The sequence below is a fragment of the Chiloscyllium punctatum genome, chromosome 27, assembly GCF_047496795.1.
Source record: "Chiloscyllium punctatum isolate Juve2018m chromosome 27, sChiPun1.3, whole genome shotgun sequence".
Lineage (NCBI taxonomy): Eukaryota > Metazoa > Chordata > Chondrichthyes > Orectolobiformes > Hemiscylliidae > Chiloscyllium > Chiloscyllium punctatum.
Window position 1 is genome coordinate 12,398,513 of NC_092765.1, and position 24,350 is coordinate 12,422,862.

At 43.5% G+C, this 24,350-nt stretch overlaps 1 protein-coding gene across 1 annotated transcript in view; it reads right to left on the minus strand.

Annotated features, from left to right (window-relative positions):
• tmem30b (transmembrane protein 30B) overlaps window positions 1–23,639 on the minus strand; it is a 38,224-nt gene extending 14,585 nt beyond the window's left edge. The window contains exons 1-3 of the mRNA XM_072548099.1: window positions 23,539–23,639; window positions 23,222–23,431; window positions 4,920–5,027 (exon numbers count right to left, since the gene is read on the minus strand). Of these exons, the coding sequence (XP_072404200.1) occupies window positions 4,920–5,027; window positions 23,222–23,416 (303 nt within the window). The 5' untranslated portion in view covers window positions 23,417–23,431; window positions 23,539–23,639. The remainder of the gene's footprint in view (window positions 1–4,919; window positions 5,028–23,221; window positions 23,432–23,538) is intronic.
• Between the last annotated feature and the right edge of the window lie 711 nt (window positions 23,640–24,350).

The window sequence follows — 24,350 nt, forward strand, 5'->3', positions numbered from 1 at the left end:
CCCTCCACCTCCTCCATGATTTTCACTTCCCTGGTCCCCAACGCCTTATCTTCACCATGGACATCCAGTCCCTACACACCTCCATCCCCCATCACGAAGGACTTAAAGCCCTCCGCTTCTTCCTTTCCCACCGTACCAACCAGTACCCTTCCACCGACACCCTCCTTCAACTGACTGAACTGGTCCTCACCCTGAACAACTTCTCTTTCCAATCCTCCCACATTCTCCAAACCAAAGGAGTGGCCATGGGCACCCACATGGGCCCCAGCTATGCCTGCCTCTTCGTAGGATATGTGGAACAGTCCATCTTCCGCAGCTACACTGGCCCCACCCCCCACCTTTTCCTCCGCTACATTGATGACTGTATCGGCGCTGCCTCGTGCTCCCATGAGGAGGTTGAACAGTTCATCCACTTTACCAACACTTTCTATCCCGACCTCAAATTCACCTGGACCGTCTCAGACTCCTCCCTCCCCTGCCTAGACCTTTCCATTTCCATCTCGGGTGACCGAATCGACACGGACATTTATTATAAACCAACCGACTCCCACAAGCTACCTAGACTACACCTCCTCCCACCCTGCCCCCTGTAAAAACGCCATCCCATATTCCCACTTACTTTGTCTCCGCCGCATCTGCTCCCAGGAGGACCAGTTCCAAAACCATACCACCGAGATGGCCTCCTTCTTCAAGGACCGCAATATCCCCCCAGATGTAGTCGACGATGCCCTCCACCGCATCTCTTCCACTTCCCGCTCCTCCGCCCTTGAGCCCCGCCCCTCCAACCGCCACCAGGACAGAACCCCACTGGTCCTCACCTAACACCCCACCAACCTCCATATACATCATATCATCTGTCGTCATTTCCACCACCTCCAAACGGACCCCACCACCAGGGACATATTTCCCTCCCCTCCCTTATCAGCGTTCCGAAAAGAACACTCCCTCCACGACTCCCTCGTCAGGTCCACACCCCCCACCAACCCAACCTCCACTCCCGGCACCTTCCCCTGCAACCGCAAGAAATGCAAAACTTGCGCCCACACCTCCCCCCTTACTTCCCTCCAAGGCCCCAAGGGACAGTTCCATATCCGCCACAAATTCACCTGCACCTCCACACACATCATTTACTGCATCCGCTACACCCGATGTGGCCTCCTCTATATTGGGGAGACAGGCCGCCTACTTGCGGAACGTTTCAGAGAACACCCGGACCAACCAACCCAACCACCCCGTGCTCAACACTTCAACTCCCCCTCCCACTCCACCAAGGACAAGCAGGTCCTTGGACTCCTCCATCGCCAGACCATAGCAACACGACGGTTGGAGGAAGAGCGCCTTGTCTTCCGCCTAGGAACCCTCCAACCAGAAGGGATGAACTCAGATTTCTCCAGTTTCCTCATTTCCCCTCCCCCCACCTTATCTCAGTCAAATCCCTCAAACTCAGCACCACCTTCCTAACCTGCAATCTTCTTCCTGACCCATCCGCCCCCACCCCACTCCGGCCTACCACCCATCGCATTCCCAACGCCCCTCCCCCAAGTCCCTCCTCCCTACCTTTTATCTTAGCCTGCTGGACACACTTTCCTCATTCCTGAAGAAGGGCTCATGCCTGAAACGTCGATTCTCCTGCTAACCTTGGATGCTGCCTGACCTACTGAGCTTTTCCAGCAACATATTTTCAGTTTGTAGTGTACCCAGGTACCCTGTTTACAGATAAGTTTGATCCTGGCCAGATGCTCTATCTATATAACAGACTTTTACAGTGGGGTTGCTGGAGGTGGTCAGTCTATGAGGACCGCCCAGGTCATCAGCAAAATCTATCACAGACTGAACATATTATCCATTGTAAACAGTGCAAAGAATTCTCTATGTAATGTAAATACTACGTTTACATCATTTCCATTAGGTATATTTATCGAATGACATTTTTCTTTGCCTGACTGATATTCCTTTTGGGAAGTTCAGACTGGGGACCTCATTAGGATATCAGTACTTCCAGGAATGTGGAATACATTAACCATGAAAAACTATTGCTCCAAATTTTAAATCACAGCAGCTTCTCGGAACTTGAAGTGCCCTTTTCTGACCGCTTGCCTGTACAGGTCTCCTAATGCAGGCTGCTAAACAACAAACCTTTATTTGATGAGCTCTTTCCCCAACAGAAGATGCATTCCAAACTCCCCTCACTTCAGAAACATCATACCCAGCAGGAGAGGAGACCTTCTCCATTGATGTGAAATGCAGGCTTCCCAAGTGTGCTCAGGTATCTCCTTGTCACAAATAGCAAAGTATTAATGATTTCTATTAATTTCAGTTCTTTAAACACGTTTACTCTCATTTAGTAGATCATTGAAGAAGAAAGATGGATATAAAATTCCATCATTAATGTGGATTGGCCACGGTAAAAATAGCCAAATACTCTCTGGGGATGCGCGGGTTAGGTGGGTTAGCCATGGTAAAAATCTCATGTAGACTTACGGTGTTGGGTGGGGGTGGGGATGGAGTGCAGAAGGAGGATTTAGGTGGGATGCTCTTTGGAAGGTGGGTGCACACTTGATGGGCCATATGGCCCCTTTCTGCACTATAGGAATTCTATGATTCTATAGGCTTTGAGGCAGGCGAACTAAGAAGAGCAAGTTATGCTGTTTGTTAAAAAACTGGTAATTAGATCATTTGCCCTTGCATCAGCTCATTTTTCTCATCTAGGCAATGCCTTACATTAGGCTATAGTCCCAAAGGCTTCATCAAATCCTGACATATCACCAAAGACATTGTTCTTCAACAGTGAAATTCAGTATGTATTGTGGAGAGGGCGAGGGGGGGGGGGGGGGGGGGGGGGGGTGGAGGAGGAGGTGGGGGTGGAGGAGGAGGATAGAACACTACAGCAGAGAGGGAGGCCATTCAGCCCAGCACCAGTTCTTTTCATGCAGCAATCCAGTAATTGCTCTCATCTGGTACCACTAAGTTTTTACAGCAAATCTTCCTTTTTTATTCATTCACGGATTGTGAATATCGTTAGCTTGGCCAGCATTTATTGCCCATCCCTCAACCAGACTGCTGGAGTCACATATAGGCCAGGCTAGGGAAGGATAATAGTTTTTCTTTCGATATCAGTGTTGCTATTAACATGCTTTGTTTGTAACTATTCAAATTAGCCAGAAGGGTGTTTTCCTGGTGGTGCAAATGTTTCCTTCTCTCAAGGACATCAGTGAACCAGATGGGTCTTGCTGAAAATTCACAACGTTTTCATTATCATCATTACACTCTTAATTCTGGATTTTTAAAAATTGAATTCAAATTCCACCATCTGCCATTTACCACAAGAAACAGGAACAGGGGTAGGCCAGTCGCCTTCCAACAGGTTCATGGCTGATCTGACATTCCTCATGTCCACTTTCCCGCCTTTTCCCCATAACGTTTGATGCCCCGACTGATCAAGCAGCCATCAATCACTGTCTTAAATATACACTAGGACTCCGCCCCGCAGCTCTTTGTGGCAAGGTGTTCCAAAGACTCTCAATCTTCAGAGAAGAAATTTCTCCTCATCTCAGTCTTAATATGGTGCCCCCTTTTTCTTAGACAATGCCCTCTGATCCTAGATTCTCCCAAGAGGCGAAACATCCTCTCAGTATTTAAGCTGCCAAGCCCCTTAATCTATTTCAAGAATATCTCCTCTCATTCTGCTAAACTCCAGTGAGTAGAATCCCAACCTGTTTAACCTTTGTTCATAAGCCAATCCCTCCATAACCTTCTCTGAACTGCCTCCAATGAAATGTTCTCTTTCCTTAAATAAGGGACCAAAACTGCTCACAGCATCCAGAAATGGTCTCACCAGAACCTTGCACATTTAAATATTTGTGAAGAGGATCTTTTAACTGTTTGAATGGTGGTTGATAAATTAAAAGCTTATAATAGAGCCACACCTTGTGCTTGCATATGCAGCTTCTAGCGTCAGATCCTGGCTACATTTTCTAAAGCACAGAATACAACTGTAACACCTCTCATGCCAAGATTAGAGTGATGCTGGTAAAGCATAGCAGGTCAGGCAGCATCCAAGGAGCAGGAGAAGAATCGATATTTTGGGCATAAGCCCTTCATCAGGAATCATCAGCTCTCACGCCACCCAGTTTTAATCAGCTAGCTCAAGATCAAAGTGTTAACTGCATAAACTAAAGGCATAGAATTGTGAGCACAACTTCTTGACAAGAGGATAGTGAATGGGGTAAGGAGCTAACTAAACTCTTGTAATGCCCCCCTCAAATAAATCAAAACTGAGGAAAAGAACGATTTCCAGTCTCGCTCTCCAAGTGGCTGTTTGAAGTATCCATTTTGAAAGTCATCTTGGTTTGTATGATTTGCAGTGGCTTCCAAATAGTTTGTCTTCCAATTACTGCATTATGATGGTGTAGTGGCAGTGTCCTTATCTCCAAGATGGAAATTCTGGATTCAAGTCCCACCTGATGGCCATGGAAGGCACATTATAATGTGATCAAAACAGGTTAATTATCAAGATGTATATCCTACCAATACATCAATGGTGGTTGAAGTGGGAGAGTATCCTGGTCAGCCAGATTGTGTGGGAACTGCAGCATTAACAACTGTCCCACAGTAAACAACCCAATTGTAGGTTTTTGCTATGAGCAAGCAACATCTACATTCTGAGGGACTGTGGCACATCTGTTCTAATTACAAAGTCACTTCTCTGCACATCTGTACTTAAGCATTCCTAGCTTCAATGATGGTTTGATTTTGTTAATGAACATCTATTTCATACACAACTCCTTTCAAAAATACTATAAATTCAGAGAAATCTCTAAAACAAAATAAGGATTAAAAAAATTGTTACATCTGAACCAAATACTGAACTGTCAATGAGGCACGAACTACTTGATAGGCAGAACTTATAATATTCTTACCGGCAAAGTCTTGTCCACCTTGAATTCAATGTTGCACTTGCAATCCTTGGTATCATTCTTGGTACAATGGTGGCATGAACTATTTGGGCTTCTGCCTGTATATTCAAGCTGGTAAAAAAGAATCTGATGTAAAACAAATACTCAGAGCACATGCAAACAATCCATCCAAACTGTGGCTAGCTGTTTGATTATGCAGAATGAAGGATGTGTCGAAAACATCTACTTGGTTTTTCACAGAAAGAGAGTCCAGCTTTAATTTTCTGGCCCATTGTAGATGTGAAAGAAAGTTTCTATAACCCCTGTATCATCTTCATGCGAGTTATCGCATTTGCAGTCTCTCTAACCCAACAGCTTTGAGAGAAATCATCATCTGGACCTGTTTGTGCTCCTCCAGCCAAAGATTTTATGAAATGATAACTCAAATATTGTTCCATTTTCAGCACCAAGTACTTGTATTGAGATCCCAATCTATGTGCAACAACCTATATTTGCATAGTGACTTAATGTAAAATACCATTGTGTTGATCGTCAAACACAGACTGTAAAAGGAACTTGTCTCGCGAGTCTCCTAGTTATTGACTTCTCAATTGAAGGGAATAGATGCCACCTACCAACTTTATCCTGGCCCCTCAATTTTGCACACAATTAAATCTTCTCTCAGCCTTTTCTATTCCAAAGACACCAGTCTCTTCAATCTTCCTTCATGAATAAAATTCTTCATTCCTGCCAACACCCTTAATTTTCTCTGTAACCTCTTTAATGTGAAAACATTCTACAATATAGTAATAACTATACGTACACCAGCCATGGCCTAATTAATGTTTAATACAGTTCCAGCAGAAACACCCAACTCTTAGATTCTCTGCTTCAGCTGATACAGCAATGTACATGTATGCCTTTTACCACTATACTGTACTGTGATGCTACTTTCTCTGACGTGCACTCCAAGACCCTCTATTCTCAATATCCAAGTATTTATTATGTATTCCCTTGCCTCACTGACTTTCTCAAAATGTATTGCTCACACTTTATAGAACAGAATTTCATTTGTCATTTTCTTGTCCAACCAATCAATCCAGATTGAGCTAGTTCTTCCTGCAGACTACAGTTTTCTTCCTCTATCAAATACACAACTTTTCAAAATCATCTTTAAAAAGGTATTTATCATTTCCTCTATGGTCAACTCTAAAATTGTTGATAAAATACCAAGAAAAGCAATATAGGCCCCAGGTCTCCTTGGGCCTCCACGAGATTATCACCATTTCAAATGTAACCTGTCTAGCCTTATATAGTTCCAAAGTGGATGAACAACACATGTTGAAATCAAATTTGCCAGAGTTTTACACACTCACTTAAATCAGTATCTTTAATTTTATGCTTTCAACAATTGTTTACAACATTGACTATATTCACTTAAATTGATAAATTTGCAAAGTAGCTTTTTATCCTAGCACTTCAGTCACTAATCAATTAGTGACTTGTAGAACACCTAGAATGGATTTTAATGAGAGTTCACTAGTTACATTTCATCAATCATAGCGCACATTATCTCTGCTTTCTGTCTCCTGCTCTTTGCTAAAATTAACCATAACTTCAGCTTAAAGTCTTTTATTGAGTGCCTCCATGAAGTCTGACTAAACAACATCCAATGGCATTCTCAATCACCTTTACAAAATTTAAATCAGGTCAGTCAGGAATAGCATATCTTCTAAAAACTTTCATTGATTAACTGAAAAGTTTTAAAACACTCACATACCCGCTCCGTTAAACATTCACTCCCATCCCCCCCATCACAGTCGTGCACTGGTAGCAGTGTACGTGATCCACGGCAGGACTTCCCAAACTGGGTCACACCCTAGTGGGTTGCAAGTTCCGTGACAGCAATGGCACCAACCAAATGCTCACAGCTGTGTGCCCTCTTTAAATCCGTACATATTTTTAATAGTGGGTGTGGTCTAATCTGCTGATCCTGTGAAAAAGTAGGTGCTTTCTATTGAAAATCTTCATTAATTCCACTGTCACAGGTCCCTTACCAAGCATCCCACCCCTTTCAACCGCTACAAGTCTGGAGTACAGCAATTTTCAAACACAGAAAGGGTGTCACAACGGGGAAAGAAGTTTGGGAAGTGTGTGATCCACAAAATGCACTGCAGCAATTTACCCAGGCTCCTTTGATAGGATCTTCCAAGTTGGTGACATCTACCATCTGGAAGAGCAAGGGTAGCAGGCGCTTGAGATCACCAACATCTGCAGGTTCCTCTCCAAGTCACACATTATCCTAACTCCTGAGCTATATTGTTGTTCGTTCACTGTTCGTAGCACAAAATCCAGATCTACCTTTCTAATAGCACTCTCAATGTCTCTATCACAAGGACTGCAGCAGTTCAAGGCAGCACCTCATCATCACTTTATCAAATATAGTTTACACATTAACACAGAATCTAGTAAATTTCTGAAAACAAATGTTAAATTAACTGGTTTGTAGTTCTCTGGTGTTTTCATCTCATCACTCTTAAAATGGCAATAGTCACATACACTATTATTCAATCCCAAATTAAATTCTGAACCAACCTCCAAAGACTTTGCAGATTCTTTAACTAAAATCTTTCAATGTTGTCATTTACAATCCTGGGATGGAGTCTGGTCCATCTTGTGTGATTATCATCTTTTGGCTATTGCCGTATGCAGAGAACCGATCATACTGAATCAACATGTACTTGTAAAGCTCAGAACGTAGATGTGACATGTGATTCCATGTTTGGACAGCATTTGTCAAACAATCCTAAGTGTATTGTAAATTACACTAACAACTGATTTAAGCTCAGTCAGGTGTGCAATGTGTCTCAGTTCCACTGAATAGAACAGTTATATTTATAGACCAGTTCTTAGCAGATAAAAGCAACAGGCACAGGCATTGTGCTTTTTTTTGAACTAAACAAAAATCTGGGGGTAAAATTCTCTACGGAAATGTCTTAAGTGATCAGAGTTGACTTGCCAACAAATCCCATTAAGTATAAACTTTTCCCACTAAGTATAAACTTATTCCTCCTTTCGCATTTTGGCATTCTTGTGTCTGGTCTGGGGAGTGTGAAATAAAAAGCTTTGAGAGCAGTCTTCTGTTTTAAAACAATAATCAAGGACCACCGACAAATCGCGGATCATGAATTTCATGACTTCGGTTAATTTTAGTGAGCTCCTCTCCCTAATTTGATTTTCATTTCTTGAGATTTCCAGCATGCTCACTTCTTCCTGTACTATAAATACTGGCACAAAAATAATTCTTTAGGCACATCCACTGACAATACCATTTACCAGTTCCATGAAGGCCCATATTGCTTCCGACAATTCTTTTTATCCAAATTTGATGTTGATTTTGAATCTGCATACAAGTTTCATTTCATGTGCATTTTGTAGCTCTTGCCAGGTATTTTGTTACCCTCAAAGGGTTCTTTGAATGCTCTGTGTTTGCCAGGTTTGCACTGCTTTTACAGTTTTTAAAAAAATTGTTGTATTACCTCTTTAGTAGTCTATGGAAGTCTTGTCAAGTTAAATTTTTGCCTGCAGGGTATAGAGATTGCTTGTAATATGACATTAATTTTTTTTGACCATTACCAACTGATCTTCTTGGATACTGGATTGGCTGAATGGCAGGAAGCAGAGGGTAATGTGACTGGAAGCCTGTGTCTAGTAGGGTTCCGCAAGGAGCAATCTTGGGGCTCTTGTTGTTTGATTGTTACGACACGGTGTAAACCCCTCTGCTAATTTAAAACCAGCAACACAGAAAAGATTTATCCTGTGCAGTAAGCTGAAAAAATTTGATAGGCCAAGAACTAGTTAAAGTACAAATTAACAACTTTATTTCTTGAAGTATAACAGAGAATAATTAACTAACAACTATTTACAATTCCTTCCTCTAACCTATCTTTTACTTTCCCCTCTACAATATTAGTTCAATGAAACCCCCCAATTAAGATTTACAAAACAAAAAACTTCTTATCTCAAAACCAGCCAGCTTTCAGTTTTCTGAATTCCTGTCTTCTTTTCTTCTTGTGGATTCTGCTTCAGAGGTTACTGATCAACAAAGGGACCTTTTCAGAGAACTATTTCTCAGGGAGTCTTTTTACATGCTAGTGGCTTGACAGATCTCCTCTCAACTGCTCAATTTTCTCTGGTTTTATACCCCCAAAGCATCGGATTGTGACATTGGCTTTTAAGATTGTGAATATACTAAATTCAAACTTGATTGGAGTTTGGTATTTTTTGGGGTATGACTTAAACTGATTGGCCTAAATCAAATCGGTTTTGTCATTTTCAGGCAACCAGCTAATCAAGTTGTTCGACAAAATGTTACACTTTTTTTTCCAGAGTACTTGGTTCTGTCAGATAGTTCTGCTGTTTTTAACTCTTAAAAAGGTATAGTACACCCACATCTCCATAATACCTCCCCCTGTAAGAAAAAAAATGAACCATCATTGTGAAAAGATAGCTTAATTTTTTTCTGTACTTTTTAAACACATTATCCTAACATACAGATAACTTTAATACAAATTCACCTTATCTTCTTCTCATATATAACATTAAATAAAGACAAATCTCACCTAAACTATCAGTTACATCCACAGTAATGCATCTTCAATTACATTCTTCTGACCCGCAACATATATTACAGACTTTTAATTTAAAAATCATTAAGACTCCAATGAAATAGTCTCATGTTCTGTCTTTAAAGTGTTCTAAGAAAGTAAGTGAATTGTGATCAGCGTACACAACCGTCTACGACACGTTCCTGACATACATATTAAAATGTAGTAAGGCCAATACCAGACTCAATAGTTCTTTTTTGATTGTGGAGTATTTCCTCTGGTGAACGTTGATCTTCTTCAAAAAGTAACCAATTGGCAGTTTAATTCCATTCTCATCTTCCTGTAGCAGTAAAGCTCCAACTCCTATGTCACTAGCATCGATGGGGACTTCAAAAGGTTTTGAAAAGTTTGGTGTAGCTAAAACTGGTTTGGTGGTTAATATGGCTTTCAAATGGTCGAATGCCTCTTGGCATGGTTCTGTCCACCGAAACATTGTGTTCTTCTTCAGCAAATCAGTAAACGGTACCACTACACTGCTGAAGTTTGGAACAAATTTCTGATACATTCCACGGAGTCATAAGAATCAAAGCACCTCTTTCTTAGAGGCTGGTCATGGAAATTCCACGATGGCCTTAGTCTTTGTGTTCCGTGGGGTCAACCTTCCATGACCGATGTTATGTCCCAAGAATGTCAGCTCAGCTTTCGCAAGTTCTGTTTTACTAAGTTTATCATCAGTTTTGTTTCTCGTAGTAGTTCAAAGAGCTCTGCCAACTGTACAATGTGATCTTTCAAAGACTTACTAAAGATCATTACATTGTCCAAAGAGACTGCACAATTGGTGAACCTAGCCACAACTCTGGTCATGAGTCTTTGGAATGTGGCGGGTGCATTCTTCATTTCAAAGGGCATCACTTTAAATTGATACAGCCCATTTGGGGTTACAAACACAGAAATTTCTTTCGCCATCTCTGAATAAAGGTGCCTGCCAGAAACCACGCATTAAGTGCAACTTGGTGGTGTAACTGGCTTGTCTGACTTTCTTGATATAGTCCTCCAATCTAGGAAATGGATAGTAGTCAGATTTCGTAATGGCATTGACCTTCTGATAATCCATGTCGAATTCTTGAGTCCCGTCCATTTTGGGAACTAAGACGATCGTCGAACACCACTCGCTCTGGCTTGGTTTGACGATGTCCCCATTGAGCATGGCCTCCACCTCCATCTGGGCCGGTCTGGCTTTGAAAGGATTAAGCCAATAGGAGTGTTGTTTTATCGGAGCAATATTCCCTACGTCTACTCCATATACAATAGCATTAGTCCTCCCCATCTGATTCTTACAGATGTCCTCATAGTACAGTAACAAGTCTTTCAACTGTATTCTGTGCTCCTGAGACAGATAGTTTACTAACCTATCCAGAGGTGACTTCCTACAGATAGGTCACGTGTTACCCGTAACACTTCCTGTCTGTACACTATCGGCAACACAATCTGGTGTACTTTGGCCCATTTCTCATCTGCACTAACCTGCCAAGGTCTCTATTTTCTTCTTAGGATTCCAGCTTTCAGATAATAACCCTCCAGAATATTCTCTGCCTCCTTTTCAGAGAACGCATCCACATATATATCTTTTATTATCTTGTCTTGTTGTTGCAAGTCTCTTAGTCTTTCAGGACTAAACACTTCTGTCTGACCCTCTGCCTGTTCAGGTTTTTCCTGCACCATTACATCAAACAGGGTGTCCGCTAACTGAACCTCAACTCCTTCATCTTTACTTTTCACTTTGTGTTGTGACTTATGGTAGTGGGATCTGGTTACCACACAGTATGGGAAAATACCAGGATATTTCTGTTTTAACTCCTCAGTTTCTTGGTCTTCCTTGGGCTTCTCCACAACAAGGGGTGTCACTCCCACCTTGGATCCTGCCAAATCATTCCCAAGAATAAACGGAATTCCTGAAACTGACACTCTGTCAATCAATCCCACTGTAACTTCCCCAGTCTTAAGTTGGCACTTCAACCTGATCTTACATAGAGGAATGCTAAATTTCTGTCTACCTATCCCACAAATTGCCACACTCCCATGTAACAAATCAGAAAGAGTGCTCATCCCTTACTATCAGTGACTGGTTAGATCCTGTTTCTCTCAAAATTATAACTTCTTGTCCTTCTCCCCCTGTTCTTTCTGAGTAAAGTTTACCCACAGAGGTGAATTTTTTGTAGAGATCAGGTATTAACTCCATACCCAGCCCCTGCCGAGGCTGTGCATTCTGCTGTAGTTCCTTGGCTCTTCTTTACTACCTTCACTAATGCCATTGGGTTAGCTTCTTTTACCACATCTTTTCCCACTGTGCCTTTCTTTAATGACCAGCCCTGTGACTTTATGTGCTCCATTTTAACACAGTGGAAGCACCTGAGGCCTTTCCACCTCCTTTCCACCCTCTTGGACTTCTTTTTTATCCTCTGGTAAATTCTTACCAGTGCTCTCTACTTTTGGTTTTATAGTGTAAGATCTCCCCCTCTCCCAACTTCTATCTCTCACAGGATCAAATTCTGACCGGAAGCTTGTCTTATGCGCCAACATGCACTCATTTGGTAATTCTGCTGCCCTTTTCACTTCCTGAACTTTCTGTTCCTCTATGTGCATTCTTCCCATTTCTGGAAGTAAGCTTTTAAACTCCTCCAGCAGAATAATTTCTCTTAGAGCCTCAAAGGTCTTATCTATTTTCAAAGCATGCATCCATCAATCAAAATGACTGTGTTTACTTCTTTCAAACTCAATGTAAGTCTTACCTGATTCCTTCTTGGTGTTTCTGAACCGCTGTCTATATGCTTCTGGTACCAATTAATAAGCTTAAAAATAGCCTGTTTAACCTCTACATAATCTCTTGACACATCATCTGATAGTACGGCAAATACCTCACCAGCTCTGCCTACCAGTTTAGTCTGAACTAACATTACCCATAAATCCTCAGACCACTCCATCTGCCTAGCCAATTTTTCCAAATGAAATAAAGGAGGCTTCAACATCTTTCTCATCAAAATGTGACAGGGTTTTTGCATAATTGTACATATCACTACCTTCTCTTTTAATCTCCATTCTGTTACCTTGACTTTGCTGACTAAGTCGCAACTTCTCAAATTCAAATTCTCTCTCTTTTTGCTCAGCTAAGAACTCCCCCCGTCCTCCTCTTTCTCTATTATCTAACTCCATTCTCCTGAATTGTAATTTTCTATCTCTACTGCACTTGTCTGTTTCTCTGACACACCTAAGTTTGAGTAATTCCCTGACAATTTCATCTTTTCTTTTGTCCTTGGTTAAACCCAAATCTAACTTACTTGCTAATTCTAAAAGTATGGCCTTTTCCTTTCCTTCTAAACTTTCTTGGCAAATTTGAGAAACATCTTCAAATCCCAGAATCTCTTCAGCAATTTTAAAGAGCCATTTCTCTCACTTTTAATTTAATCAACCACAAATCACCGAAATTAAACAAATTGCCTCACCTACATTTTATTTAAAGATTGAAGATACTAACCTGCAAGTATTCAAATGTGCTGGGATTTTTCATACCCCCAAATCTATTCAAATCTGTCTAAACCTATTCAAATCTCAACCATGATCCCCCAGTGTGTTATGGCGCAGGGTAAACCCCTCTGCTAAATTAAAACCAACAACACAATCCTGTGCAGTAATTTATGAAAATTAGAGAGGCTAAGAACTAGTTAAAATACAAATTAACAACTTTATTTCTTAAAATATAACAGAGAATAATTAACTAACAACTATTTACAATTCTTTCCTCGAACTTATCTTTTACTTTGCCTTCTATAATACTAGTCCGATAAATCCCCCCATCCCAACCGATTAAGATTTACAAAACAAAACTTCTTATCTCAAAACCATCCACCTTTCAGTTTTCTCTGAATTCCTGTCTACTTTTCTTCTTCATGCGGGTTCTACTTCAGAAGTTACTGATCGATAAAAAGGTACCTTTTGAGAAAGCTATTTTTTGGGCAGTTTTTTCACATGCTGGTTGCTTGACAGTTCTCCTCTCAACTGTTCAATTTTCCCCAGTCTTATACCCCCAAAGCATCGGATTGTGTCATTGGCATTTCAGATTGTGAATATACTAAATTCAAACTGGATTGGAGTTTGGTATTTTTCAGGGTATGACTTAAACTGATTGGCCTAACTCGAATCTGTTTTGGCATTTCCAGGCAACCAGCTAATCAAGTTGTTCAATGAAATGTTACATGATATTTCTTTTCAGAACACTTGGTTCTGCCAGGTAGTTCTGTTGCTTTTAACTCTTAAGATACAGTACATCCACATCTTCATAACAGTTGTACATGTGAATGACTTAGACTTGAATGCAGGAATTAGATCAGAAAGTCAGTGAAAATTGGTGAAGTGGTAAATAGTGAGCAGAACAGCCTTAGATTACAGGAGGATATAGATAGGCTGGTCAAATGGACTGATTAAATTCCATTTGGCACTAATCAGGAGAAGCGCAAGGTGATGCACTTAAACAGGACAGGGAATACATGATGAACAGTCCCACCCTGGGAGCACCAAGGATCAGAGGGCCTTGGAGTACAAGTGGCAGGACAGGTTAAGCAGTTCTGAAGGCAAATGGGATATTTGCATTTATTTGTTGAGTCATAGAGTTTGAGAGGGGGCAGGTTATGTTGGAAGTGTAAAAAACGCTAGTTAGGTCACAGCAAAAGTATTGAATGTAATTCTGGATTCACATTATAGGTAGGATGTGATTACACTGGTACAGAGGTGATTTACCAGGATATTGCCTGGGCTGGAGAGTTTTAGTTGTAAAGAGTAATTGGATAGACTGGGTTGCTTTCCTTACAGCAGAGGAGACCGCGTGAGTGGGGGCATGACTGCAATATACAAAATTATGATGGGTACAGACTGGCTAGACAGGAAGAAACTTTTCCCCTTTGTGGACCATGGCTTAGTTTTAACGTAAAGAGCAGGAGATTTATAGCGGATGAGAGGATAATTTTATTGGGAATCTGGAACTCAATGCACGTTAAGAGTGTTAGAGGTACAAAGCCTCATAAGATGCAAATTTTTAGATGTAAATGAGCCAAGTGCAGGAAAATGGGATTAGAATAAATCGGTGGCTATTTCTGACTGGTGCAGGGTCAATGGGCCAAAGGGCCTTGTTCTGTGCTGCAGACCTCTGTGACCCTGTCAACTTACACATTAAAATATTTTCCCAATTTACAATGGGTAGTCCTTTACTCTTTGCATTGAAGTTATCCTTGCCTATATGTAGAACATATGGCACTATTTTGCATTCCTCCCATCTAGCCATATCAACAGAAACAACTTGCTTTAGTTTATCATCCTGAAAAGTAGCACAGGTTAAAACTGACAACAGACCAAAGATGATTTGGATGGGAATAAAGAAGGCATGCTTAGTAAGATTACAGATAATACCAAAGATAGATGGTGTAGTGGACAGTGAAGAAGGTTGAAAAATGTGTTGCTGGAAAAGCGCAGCAGGTCAGGCAGCATCCAAGGAGCAGGAGAATCAACATTTCGGGCATAAGCCCTTCTTCAGGAATGAGGAGGGTGTGCCAGGCAGGCTAAGATAAAAGGTAGGGAGGAGGAACTTGGGGGAGGGGCATTCGGAATGCGATAGGTGGAAGGAGGTTAAGGTGAGGGTGATAGGCCAGAGAGGGGTTGGGGGCGGAGAGGTCGGGAAGAAGATTGCAGGTCAAGAAGGCGGTGCTGAATCAGAGGGTTGGGACTGAGAAAAGGTGGGGGAGGGGAAATGAGGAAGCTGGAGAAATCTGCATTCATCCCTTGTGGTTGGAGGGTTCCTTGGCGGAAGATGAGGTGCTCTTCCTCCAGGCATCGTGTTGCCATGGTCTGGCGATGGAGGAGGCCAAGGACCTGCATGTCCTTGGCGGAGTGGGAGGGGGAGTTGAAGTGTTGAGCCACAGGGTGGTTGGGTTGGTTGGTCCGGGTGTCCCAGAGGTGTTCTCTGAAATGTTCCGCAAGTAGGCGGCCTGTCTCCCCAATGTATAGGAGGCCACATCAGGTGCAGCGGATGCAGTAAATGATGTGTGTGGAAGTGCAGGTGAATTTGTGATGGGTATGGAAGGATCCCTTGGGCCTTGGAGGGGGGGGGGGGGGGGGGGGAGAGTGAGGGGGGAGGTGTAGGTGCAAGTTTTACATTTCTTGCGGTTGCAGGGGAAGGTGCCGGGAGTGGAGGTTGGGTTGGTGGGAGGTGTGGACCTGACGAGGGAGTGGTCTTTCCTCATGCTGGCCTCTTACATGCCCTTGATCTCTTCATAGCCAACTGCCGCCGCGACATTGACTGCCTCAACCTGTCCACCCCTCTCACCCACTCCAACCTCTCATCCTCGCAACGTGCAGCCCTCCACTCCCTCCGCTCCAACCCCAATCTCACTATCAAACAGTAAGACAAAGGAGGCGCGATGATAGTTTGGCGCACCAATCTTTACATTGCTGAAGTTAAACGCCAGCTCACGGACACCTCCTCCTACTGCCCCTTGACCATGACCCCACCTCCCACCACCAAACCATCATCTCCCAGACCATCCATAACCTCATCACTTTAGGGGATCTCCCATCCACTGCCTCCAACCTCATAGTCCCACAACCCCGCACCGCCCGTTTCTACCTCCTGCCTAAAATCCACAAGCCTGACTGCCCTGGCAGACCCATTGTCTCAGCCTGCTCCTGCCCCACCAAACTCATCTCTGCATACCCTGACATGGTCCTGTCCCCCTTAGTCCAAGATCTCCCCACATACGTTCGGGACACCACCCATGCCCCCCCACCTCCTCCATGATTTTTGTTTCCCCAGCCCTCAACACCTTATCTTCACCATGGACATCCAGTCCCTATACACCATCCTCCATCACAAAGGCCTCAAAGCCCTCCGCTTCTTCCTTTCCAGCCGAACCAACTAGTACCCTTCCACTGACACCCTCCTTCGACTGACTGAACTGGTCCTCACTCTGAACAACTTCTCTTTCCAATCCTCCCACTTCCACCAAACCAAAGGAGTAGCCATGGGCACCCGCTGGTGCTCATGAAACGTTCTCTGAAACGTTCCGCAAGTAGGCAGCCTGTCTCCCCAATGTATAGGAGGCCACATCAGGTGCAGTGGATGCAGTAAATGATGTGTGTGGAGCTGCAGGTGAATTTGTGATGGGTATGGAAGGATCCCTTGGGCCTTGGGGGGGAAGTGAGGGGGGAGGTGTGGGTGCAAGTTTTGCATTTCTTGCGGTTGCAGGGGAAGGTGCCGGGAGTGGAGGTTGGGTTGGTGGGAGGTATGGACCTGACGAGGGAGTCGCTACCTCGTGCTCCCACGAGGAGGTTGAACAGTTCATCCACTTTACTAACACCTTCCACCCAGACCTCAAATTTACCTGGACCATCTCAGACTCCTCCCTCCCCTTCCTAGACCTCTCCATTTCTATCTCGGACGACTGACTCAACACGGGCGTTTATTATAAACCGACTGACTCCCACAGCTACCTAGACTACACCACCTCCCACCCTGCCCCCTGTAAAAACGCCATCCCATATTCCCAATTCCTTCGCCGCATCTGCTTCCAGGAGGACAATTCCAATACCGAACAACCCAGATGGCCTCTTTCTTCAAAGACTGCAATTTCCCCTCAGATGTGGTTGACGATGCTATCCACCGCATCTCCTGCACTTCCCGCTCCTCCGCCCTTGAACCCCGCCCCTCCAATCGCCACCAGGACAGAATCCCACTGGTCCTCACCTACCACCCCACCAACCTCCAGATACATCATATCATCCTTCGCCATTTCCGCCACCTCCAAAGAGACCCCACCACCAAGGATACATTTCTCTCCCCTCCCCTATCAGCGTTCCGGAAAGACTACTCCCTCCGCGACTCCCTCGTCAGGTCCACACCCCCCACCAACCCAACCTCCACTCCCGGCACCTTCCCCTGCAACCGCAAGAAATGCAAAACTTGCACCCACACCTCCCCCCTCACTTCCCTCCAAGGCCCCAAGGGATCCTTCCATATCTGTCACAAATTCACCTGCACCTCTACACACATCATTTACTGCATCCGCTGCACCCAATGTGGCCTCCTTTACACTGGGGAGACAGGCCGCCTACTTGCGGAACGTTTCAGAAAACACCTCTGGGACACCTGCACCAACCAATCCAACCGCCCCGTGGCCGAACACTTTAACTCCCCCTCCCACTCCGCCAAGGACAATGCAGGTCCTTGGCCTCTTCCATCGCCAGACCATGGCAACACGACGCCTGGAGGAAGAGCACCTCATCTTCCGCCAAGGAACCCTCCAACCACAAGGGATGAATGCAGATTTCTCCAGCTTCCTCATTTTCCCTCCCCCACCTTTTCTCAGTCCCAACCCTCTGATTCAGCACCGCCTTCTTGACCTGCAATCTTCTTCCCGACCTCTCCGCCCCCAACCCCTCTCTGGCCTATCACCCTCACCTTAACCTCCTTCCACCTATCGCATTCCGAATGCCCCTCCCCCAAGTCCCTCCTCCCTACCTTTTATCTTAGCCTGCTTGGCACACCTTCCTCATTCCTGAAGAAGGACGTCTGCCCGAAACATCAATTCTCCTGCTCCTTGGATGCTGCCTGACCTGCTGCGCTTTTCCAGCAACACATTTTTCAGCTCTGATCTCCAGCATCTGTAGTCCTCACTTTCTCCTAGTGAGGAAGGTTGTCCAAGATTACAAAGAGATCTTGATCAATGGGTTAATGGGCTGTGGAGTGGTAAACGGGGTTTAGTTTTGATAAATGTGAGGTATTACATATTGGTAAAATAAACAAGGGCAGGGCTTATACAATTAATAATAGGGCCCTAGGTCATGCTGTAGAACAGAGACCTAGGGGTTCAGGTACGTAATTATTTGAAGTTTGCATCACACATAGACAGGGTGGTTGAGAAGGCATTTAGCATGCTTGCCTTGATTGCTCAGACGTTTGAGTGTAGGAGTTGTGACTCCACAACCAGTTACAAGTGGAGTTCCGCAGGGATCAGTTCTGGGTCCTCTGCTGTTTGTACTTTTTATTAATGACTTGGAAGAGGGAGTCGAAGGGTGGGTCAGTAAATTTGCAGACGTTACGAAGATTGGTGCAGTTGTGGATAGTGAGGGCGGCTGTTGTCGGCTGCAAAGGGACTTAGATATGATGCAGAGCTGGGCTGAGGAGTGGCAGATGGAGTTCAACCCTGTCAAGTGTGAGGTTGTCCATTTCGGAAGGACAAATAAGAATGCGGAATACAGGGTTAACGGTAGGGTTATTAGTAAGGTGGAGGAGCAGAGGGATCTTGGGGTCTATGTTCATAGATCTTTGAAAGTTGCCACTCAGGTGGATACAGCTTGTAAGAAGGCCTATGTTGTATTAGCGTTCATTAGCAGAGGGGTTGAATTCAAGAGTCGTGAAGTGATGTTGCAGCTGTACAGGACCTTGGTAAGGCCACATTTGGAGTACTGTGTGCAGTTCTGGTCGCCTCACTTTAGGAAAGATGTGGAAGCTTTGGAGAGGGTGCAGAGAAGATTTACCAGGATGTTGCCTGGAATGGAGAATAGGTCGTACGAGGATAGGTTGAGAGTGCCTTTTCTCATTGGAACGGCGAAGGATGAGGGGTGACTTGATAGAGGTTTATAAGATGATCAGAGGAATAGATAGAGTAGACAGTCAGAAACTTTTTCCCTGGGTACCACAGAGTGTTACAAGGGGACATAAATTTAAGGTGAAGGGTGGAAGGTATAGGGGGGGGATGTCAGGGGTAGGTTCTTTACCCAGAGAGTGGTGGGGGCATGGAATGCGCTGCCTGTGGGAGTGGCAGAGTCAGAATCAGAATCATTGGCGACCTTTAAGCGGCAATTGGATAATACATGGATGGGTGCTTAAGCTAGGACAAATGTTCGGCACAACATTGTAGGCCGAAGGGCCTGTTCTGTGCTGTAATGTTCTATGTCATGTTGAGTTTGTACAGGATATTGGTGAGACTTCTTCTACAGTGCTGGGTGTAGTTTTGTTCGCCCTGTTACAGGAAGGATTTTATTAAACTGAAGAGGGTTCAGAAAAGATTTACCATGATGTTGCTAAGAATAGAGGGTTTGAGGTATAAAAATAGACTGTTAAGACTGGGGCATTTTTCACTGGAGCATAGGAAGTTGAGGCGTGACCTTCTAGAGGTTTATAAGATCATGAAGGGCATAGATAAGTTGCATACCAAGGGCCTACTCCCTAAGATTGGGGAGTTCAAAAGTAGGGGCATATTTTCAAAGTGAGAGGAGAAAGATTTAGAAAGGACATAAGGGGCAACTTTTTGTTTTACACAGAGAGTAATTCATGTGTGAAATGAACTGCCAGAGAAAGTGATGGGATACAATTACAGTCACAAAATTTAAGAAACATTTGGATAAGTTAATGAATAGGAACTGTTTGGAGGCATATGGGCCAAGCTCAGGCTGTGGGACTAGTTTCATTTGGGAACATGATCGGCATGGACTGGTTGGACCAAAGGGCCTGTTTCCATGCTGTACGACTCTATGAAGATATTAGACAGGTGATGAAAACTTTGTCAAAGAGGTATATATTTAAGGAGTCTGTTAAAAGGTAGAAAAAGAGATGGAGGGAAATGGAGAGGATCAAGTAAAGAATTCTGAAGCTTTGAACCCAGAAGCTGAAAATACAGACACCAATAGTGAGGTGAAGGACATGTACAAGACACTGGAATTGAAGGAACATTGTTCCAGGAGGGTGGTGGACTGGAGGAAGTTACAGAGTTGGGAATAAAGAAGCTGTGCATGAACCTGAACCCAAGGATGATGATTTTTTAAAAAAGGAATCCAAGGACATGGTAAGTCAGGAGCCAATGTGGTCAGTAAGAACAGCAGAATAGGAGAACAGGACATTGTGAAAATCTGAGTAGTAGAGCTTTTAGCATAGTAGCCAATAATGTTTGATAGCTACAATGCATTCCATTAATCAAGTGCCCGAGTTCAATATTTCCTTCATTCACATTTTCCAAAAGACACTGGATAACAATCTGTAGTGGGAAGAGTAACTGATTTCTTTGTCAGAGTTGAGTGTGTGTTGCTGGAAAAGCACAGCAGGAAGCTTCCTGATGAAGGGCTCCAGCCCGAAATGTTGATTTTCCTGCTTCTTAGATGCTGCCTGACCTGCTGTGCTTTTCCAGCAACACACTCAACTCTGATCTCCAGCATCTGCAGACCTCACTCCCTCCTGATTTCTTTGTCACCCTCTACACCCAGTATAGAGAGATACGAGACACCTACAATGCACCAGCTGCTGCGTTGGCTAAGACTTATCGACTTAATACAGACCAATGGTCAAATTGGAGAGGCATTTCTGCTCTGAGAGATTCACAGCAGCTTGACACAGAACTTACCCACAATGCCACAGGGAAAATCAGCTGAAGTTTTGTTTTGTAATAGATGAGAGTCAAAATGAATCTTAAAATATCAGGTGAAGACAAACAAGTGAGGAGATAAAAAATCTGTACAGACGGTCAGGTCAGACTGACTCACCAGCACTCCTTTAAAAAAAAAGGAGAATGACAATTTCTGTTGACACTACACAAACCTGTCATGTTATAAAGCCCCCAGTCTAGAATGGAGTCAAATCAGTATATCATGCACGTTTTAGAATAAAAGTTTGTTTTTACTGCACAAATAGCACATGAATAGTTAAACCTATGGTCTAGTTATAATTGAATATACGTCAACGTACTTGTACTAGCTGCTCCCCAGTAAGCAATGCCACAGAAAGTTACGATTATTGCAACAAATTGTTCCATCTCTCCCATTGCTTATTCTCAGGGAGCACCTAAACAATCTAAACTACGCTCGAGGTCAAGTCTTGACCAATTCTTGGCATTGTTGGAAATTGTCTCCAAACTGTTGTGGATGTACACTTGCGATACTTTTGAACACTTGTTTGCAATAACTGCCATCTCATAACGTGCTACATTTAGCCCCACAATACTGTTCTGTATTTGTGAAACCTTATTTACTGTCCTGTTTTGACACCATCACATCCTTAAATTGTTATGATCGCTCTACCTTACTTAGTTTGTACAGTTTTGGATTACTTGTTACTTTGGTTAGACCCTCGGCATGCGACTCTCATGTCTATCATGTTAATCCAGTGATTTGGTTTGTTTCCAACATCATATTTTTAAATTTTTTGTAATTATCTCTCAGCCTCAATTAATAAGATTATAGGTCATCCTTCACTTGCTATTCTGTTTTTGACACTTTACTCACGCTGTCTGACACTTTTGATCACCTACAGAGACTTATTATACTGCCCATCAACACCCCACTCACACCAGATTCTGGATTAGTGGTGCTGGAAGAGCACAGCAGTTCAGGCAGCATCCAAGTAGCTTCGAAATCGACGTTTCGGGCAAAAGCCCTTCATCAGGAATAAAGGCAGTGAGCCTGAAGCGTGGAGAAATAAGCTAGAGGAGGGTGGGGGTGGGGAGAAAGTAGCATAGAGTACAATGGGTGAGTGGGGGGAGGGGATGAAGGTGTTAGGTCAAGGAGGAGAGGGTGGAGTGGATAGGTGGAAAAGGAGATAGGCAGGTAGGACAAGTCCGGACAAGTCATGGGGACAGTTACTGAGCTGGAAGTTTAGAACTAGGGTGAGGTGGGGGAAGGGGAAATGAGGAAACTGTTGAAGTCCACATTGATGTCCTGGGGTTGAAGTGTTCCGAGGCGGAAGATAAGGCGTTCTTCCTCCAGGCGTCTGGTGGTGAGGGAACGGCGACACCATTTGAACGATCTATCTCTGTCTGTCTATTAATTCTGTGCCTGTGGGCTGTTCTTCACTTCACCTAACAACGGAGCAGTGCTCTGAAAGCTTGTGATTTCAAACAAACATGTTGGACTATAACCTGGTGTTGTGTGACTTCTGACCTTGTCCACCCTAGTCCAACACAAGCACCTCTATATCCCATCCCATATAAAGATAGACGACATCTGGAGTGCAAAGGTGCTCAAAATCTTTTAGGTAATGGAAATTTATTTGCAAAACTCACTCATCATCTGCTGGGAACAGCAAAATGATTTGTGGGTATCAGGGATTAAGAATTTAAAGGTAGCCTCATGGAAATACGCACCTCAATAAAACAATTTGTACTCTTGGTTGCTTTTATTCATTCACGGGATGTGGGTGTCACTGGCTAGGCCAACATTTATTGCCCATCTCTAGTTGCCCTTGAGAAGGTGGTAGTGAGCTTGTTTTTGTTTGAAACATGAAAGTAATTATTTCAGTTAGGTACTCAAGTTTCTCTCTTTAAAACATAATTGGTCTGTACAGAGACTGTAACCAAATCCAAGAGGCAACGTTAAGTCTATATTAAATGTCTAGAAATGACGAGTTATTGTAAAAGAGTTGGGGTCCATCCTGGAGAATGGATTTGCAGACTCCCTACCCTGTCATCTCACAATGACTAAGCTTGGGGACTAAGGAAGCAAACAGAGTTCAGTGTGGGGTCACATGCTCAGTACATGTACACCGGTTGATGGAGCAACTACTTAGAAGTTGGACAATAAGTTGGAGAGGATACATCATGCCCTCTACACATTCCCACAGGGGCTTTGAAGAAGGAAGGTACTGGATTGTAGGAGGAAGCGCTGGGCGCTTTAATCACCAATTTCGCTCACCTCAATCTCGATGACATTGTTGGAGGTGAAGTAGAGCCCGAGGCCGATTGCAATGAATACCAAGCCCAGCAGGAAGAATGTGGGGAGGACATAGCCAGCCGATAGGAAGGGCTGCCAGGCCGGTAGTCTTTGCTGCGTGAAGGCGGTGTTGTCAGGTTTGTTCTTCAACACAGCCTGGTCTCTCTGGCGGGACATCTCCAAAACTGTTTTCTAGGAACAAAAATAGAGCAAAAGTTAAACTTGAACATTGCCCTATTTGATTCTTTTTTTGTTTTGAAATAAAATCCACTGGATAAGGGAACTTCCTGGTAACCCACCGAGCTGACAGACAGGAAACACACTCTCCTTCCGATTGTTCTTTGATCCCGTGTCTTCACCTATATCAGGCAGGGACAGAGCACTCCTCCCAATTCCCTGGGCTGTCACTTATCCAACCTGTTCTACAGCCCGGATCGAAGATAATCATTGGCAGAGATTTGCTTTCACATTCACGATTATCATTTGTTGTTTTTAAAAGCGGCAAATTAATCCTTAAAATGCCACGATACTACCGCTGTTTGTAACTAATCTGCCTGCAATAAACGGCAATTAATTTTAGGTGTTGGGATTTTCTTACATCAACTATAAACCAGTTAATTTCAAATCAGTTTTCCGCCCTATGACCAGGGAAACCTTTAAAGCTTTTTATGTGAAATATCCGCTGTTTTACCGAATATGTCGAAAGCCAACATATTAATGGTATCAAAAACCGAAAGAACTGCGGATATTGGAAATCTGAAACAAAACAGAAGTGCTGAGGAAGGGCTACTGGACCCGAAATGTTCACTCTGATTTCTTTCCACAGACCTGCTGAAATTTACCAACAATTTCTGGTTTTGTTTTTAGTATTAATGATATATTTTGTCCTTTGAACATTCAATGAAGCCAAACCAAAAATATGTCATGAAAATGGGAAATCCCAATCCTGGTGAACAGGTTTAGCACTTCACTGATTAACAATGTTTGTGTTTATCAGTCTGACATCAGGGATAAAATATTTCTTCTGAGGCTGTTCTTGCTTTTTTTTTAGGGCTACCTTTGCTTTTTAGGGTTTACTTTTCTCCCATTCTCGTTAACTCCTTCATTAGGT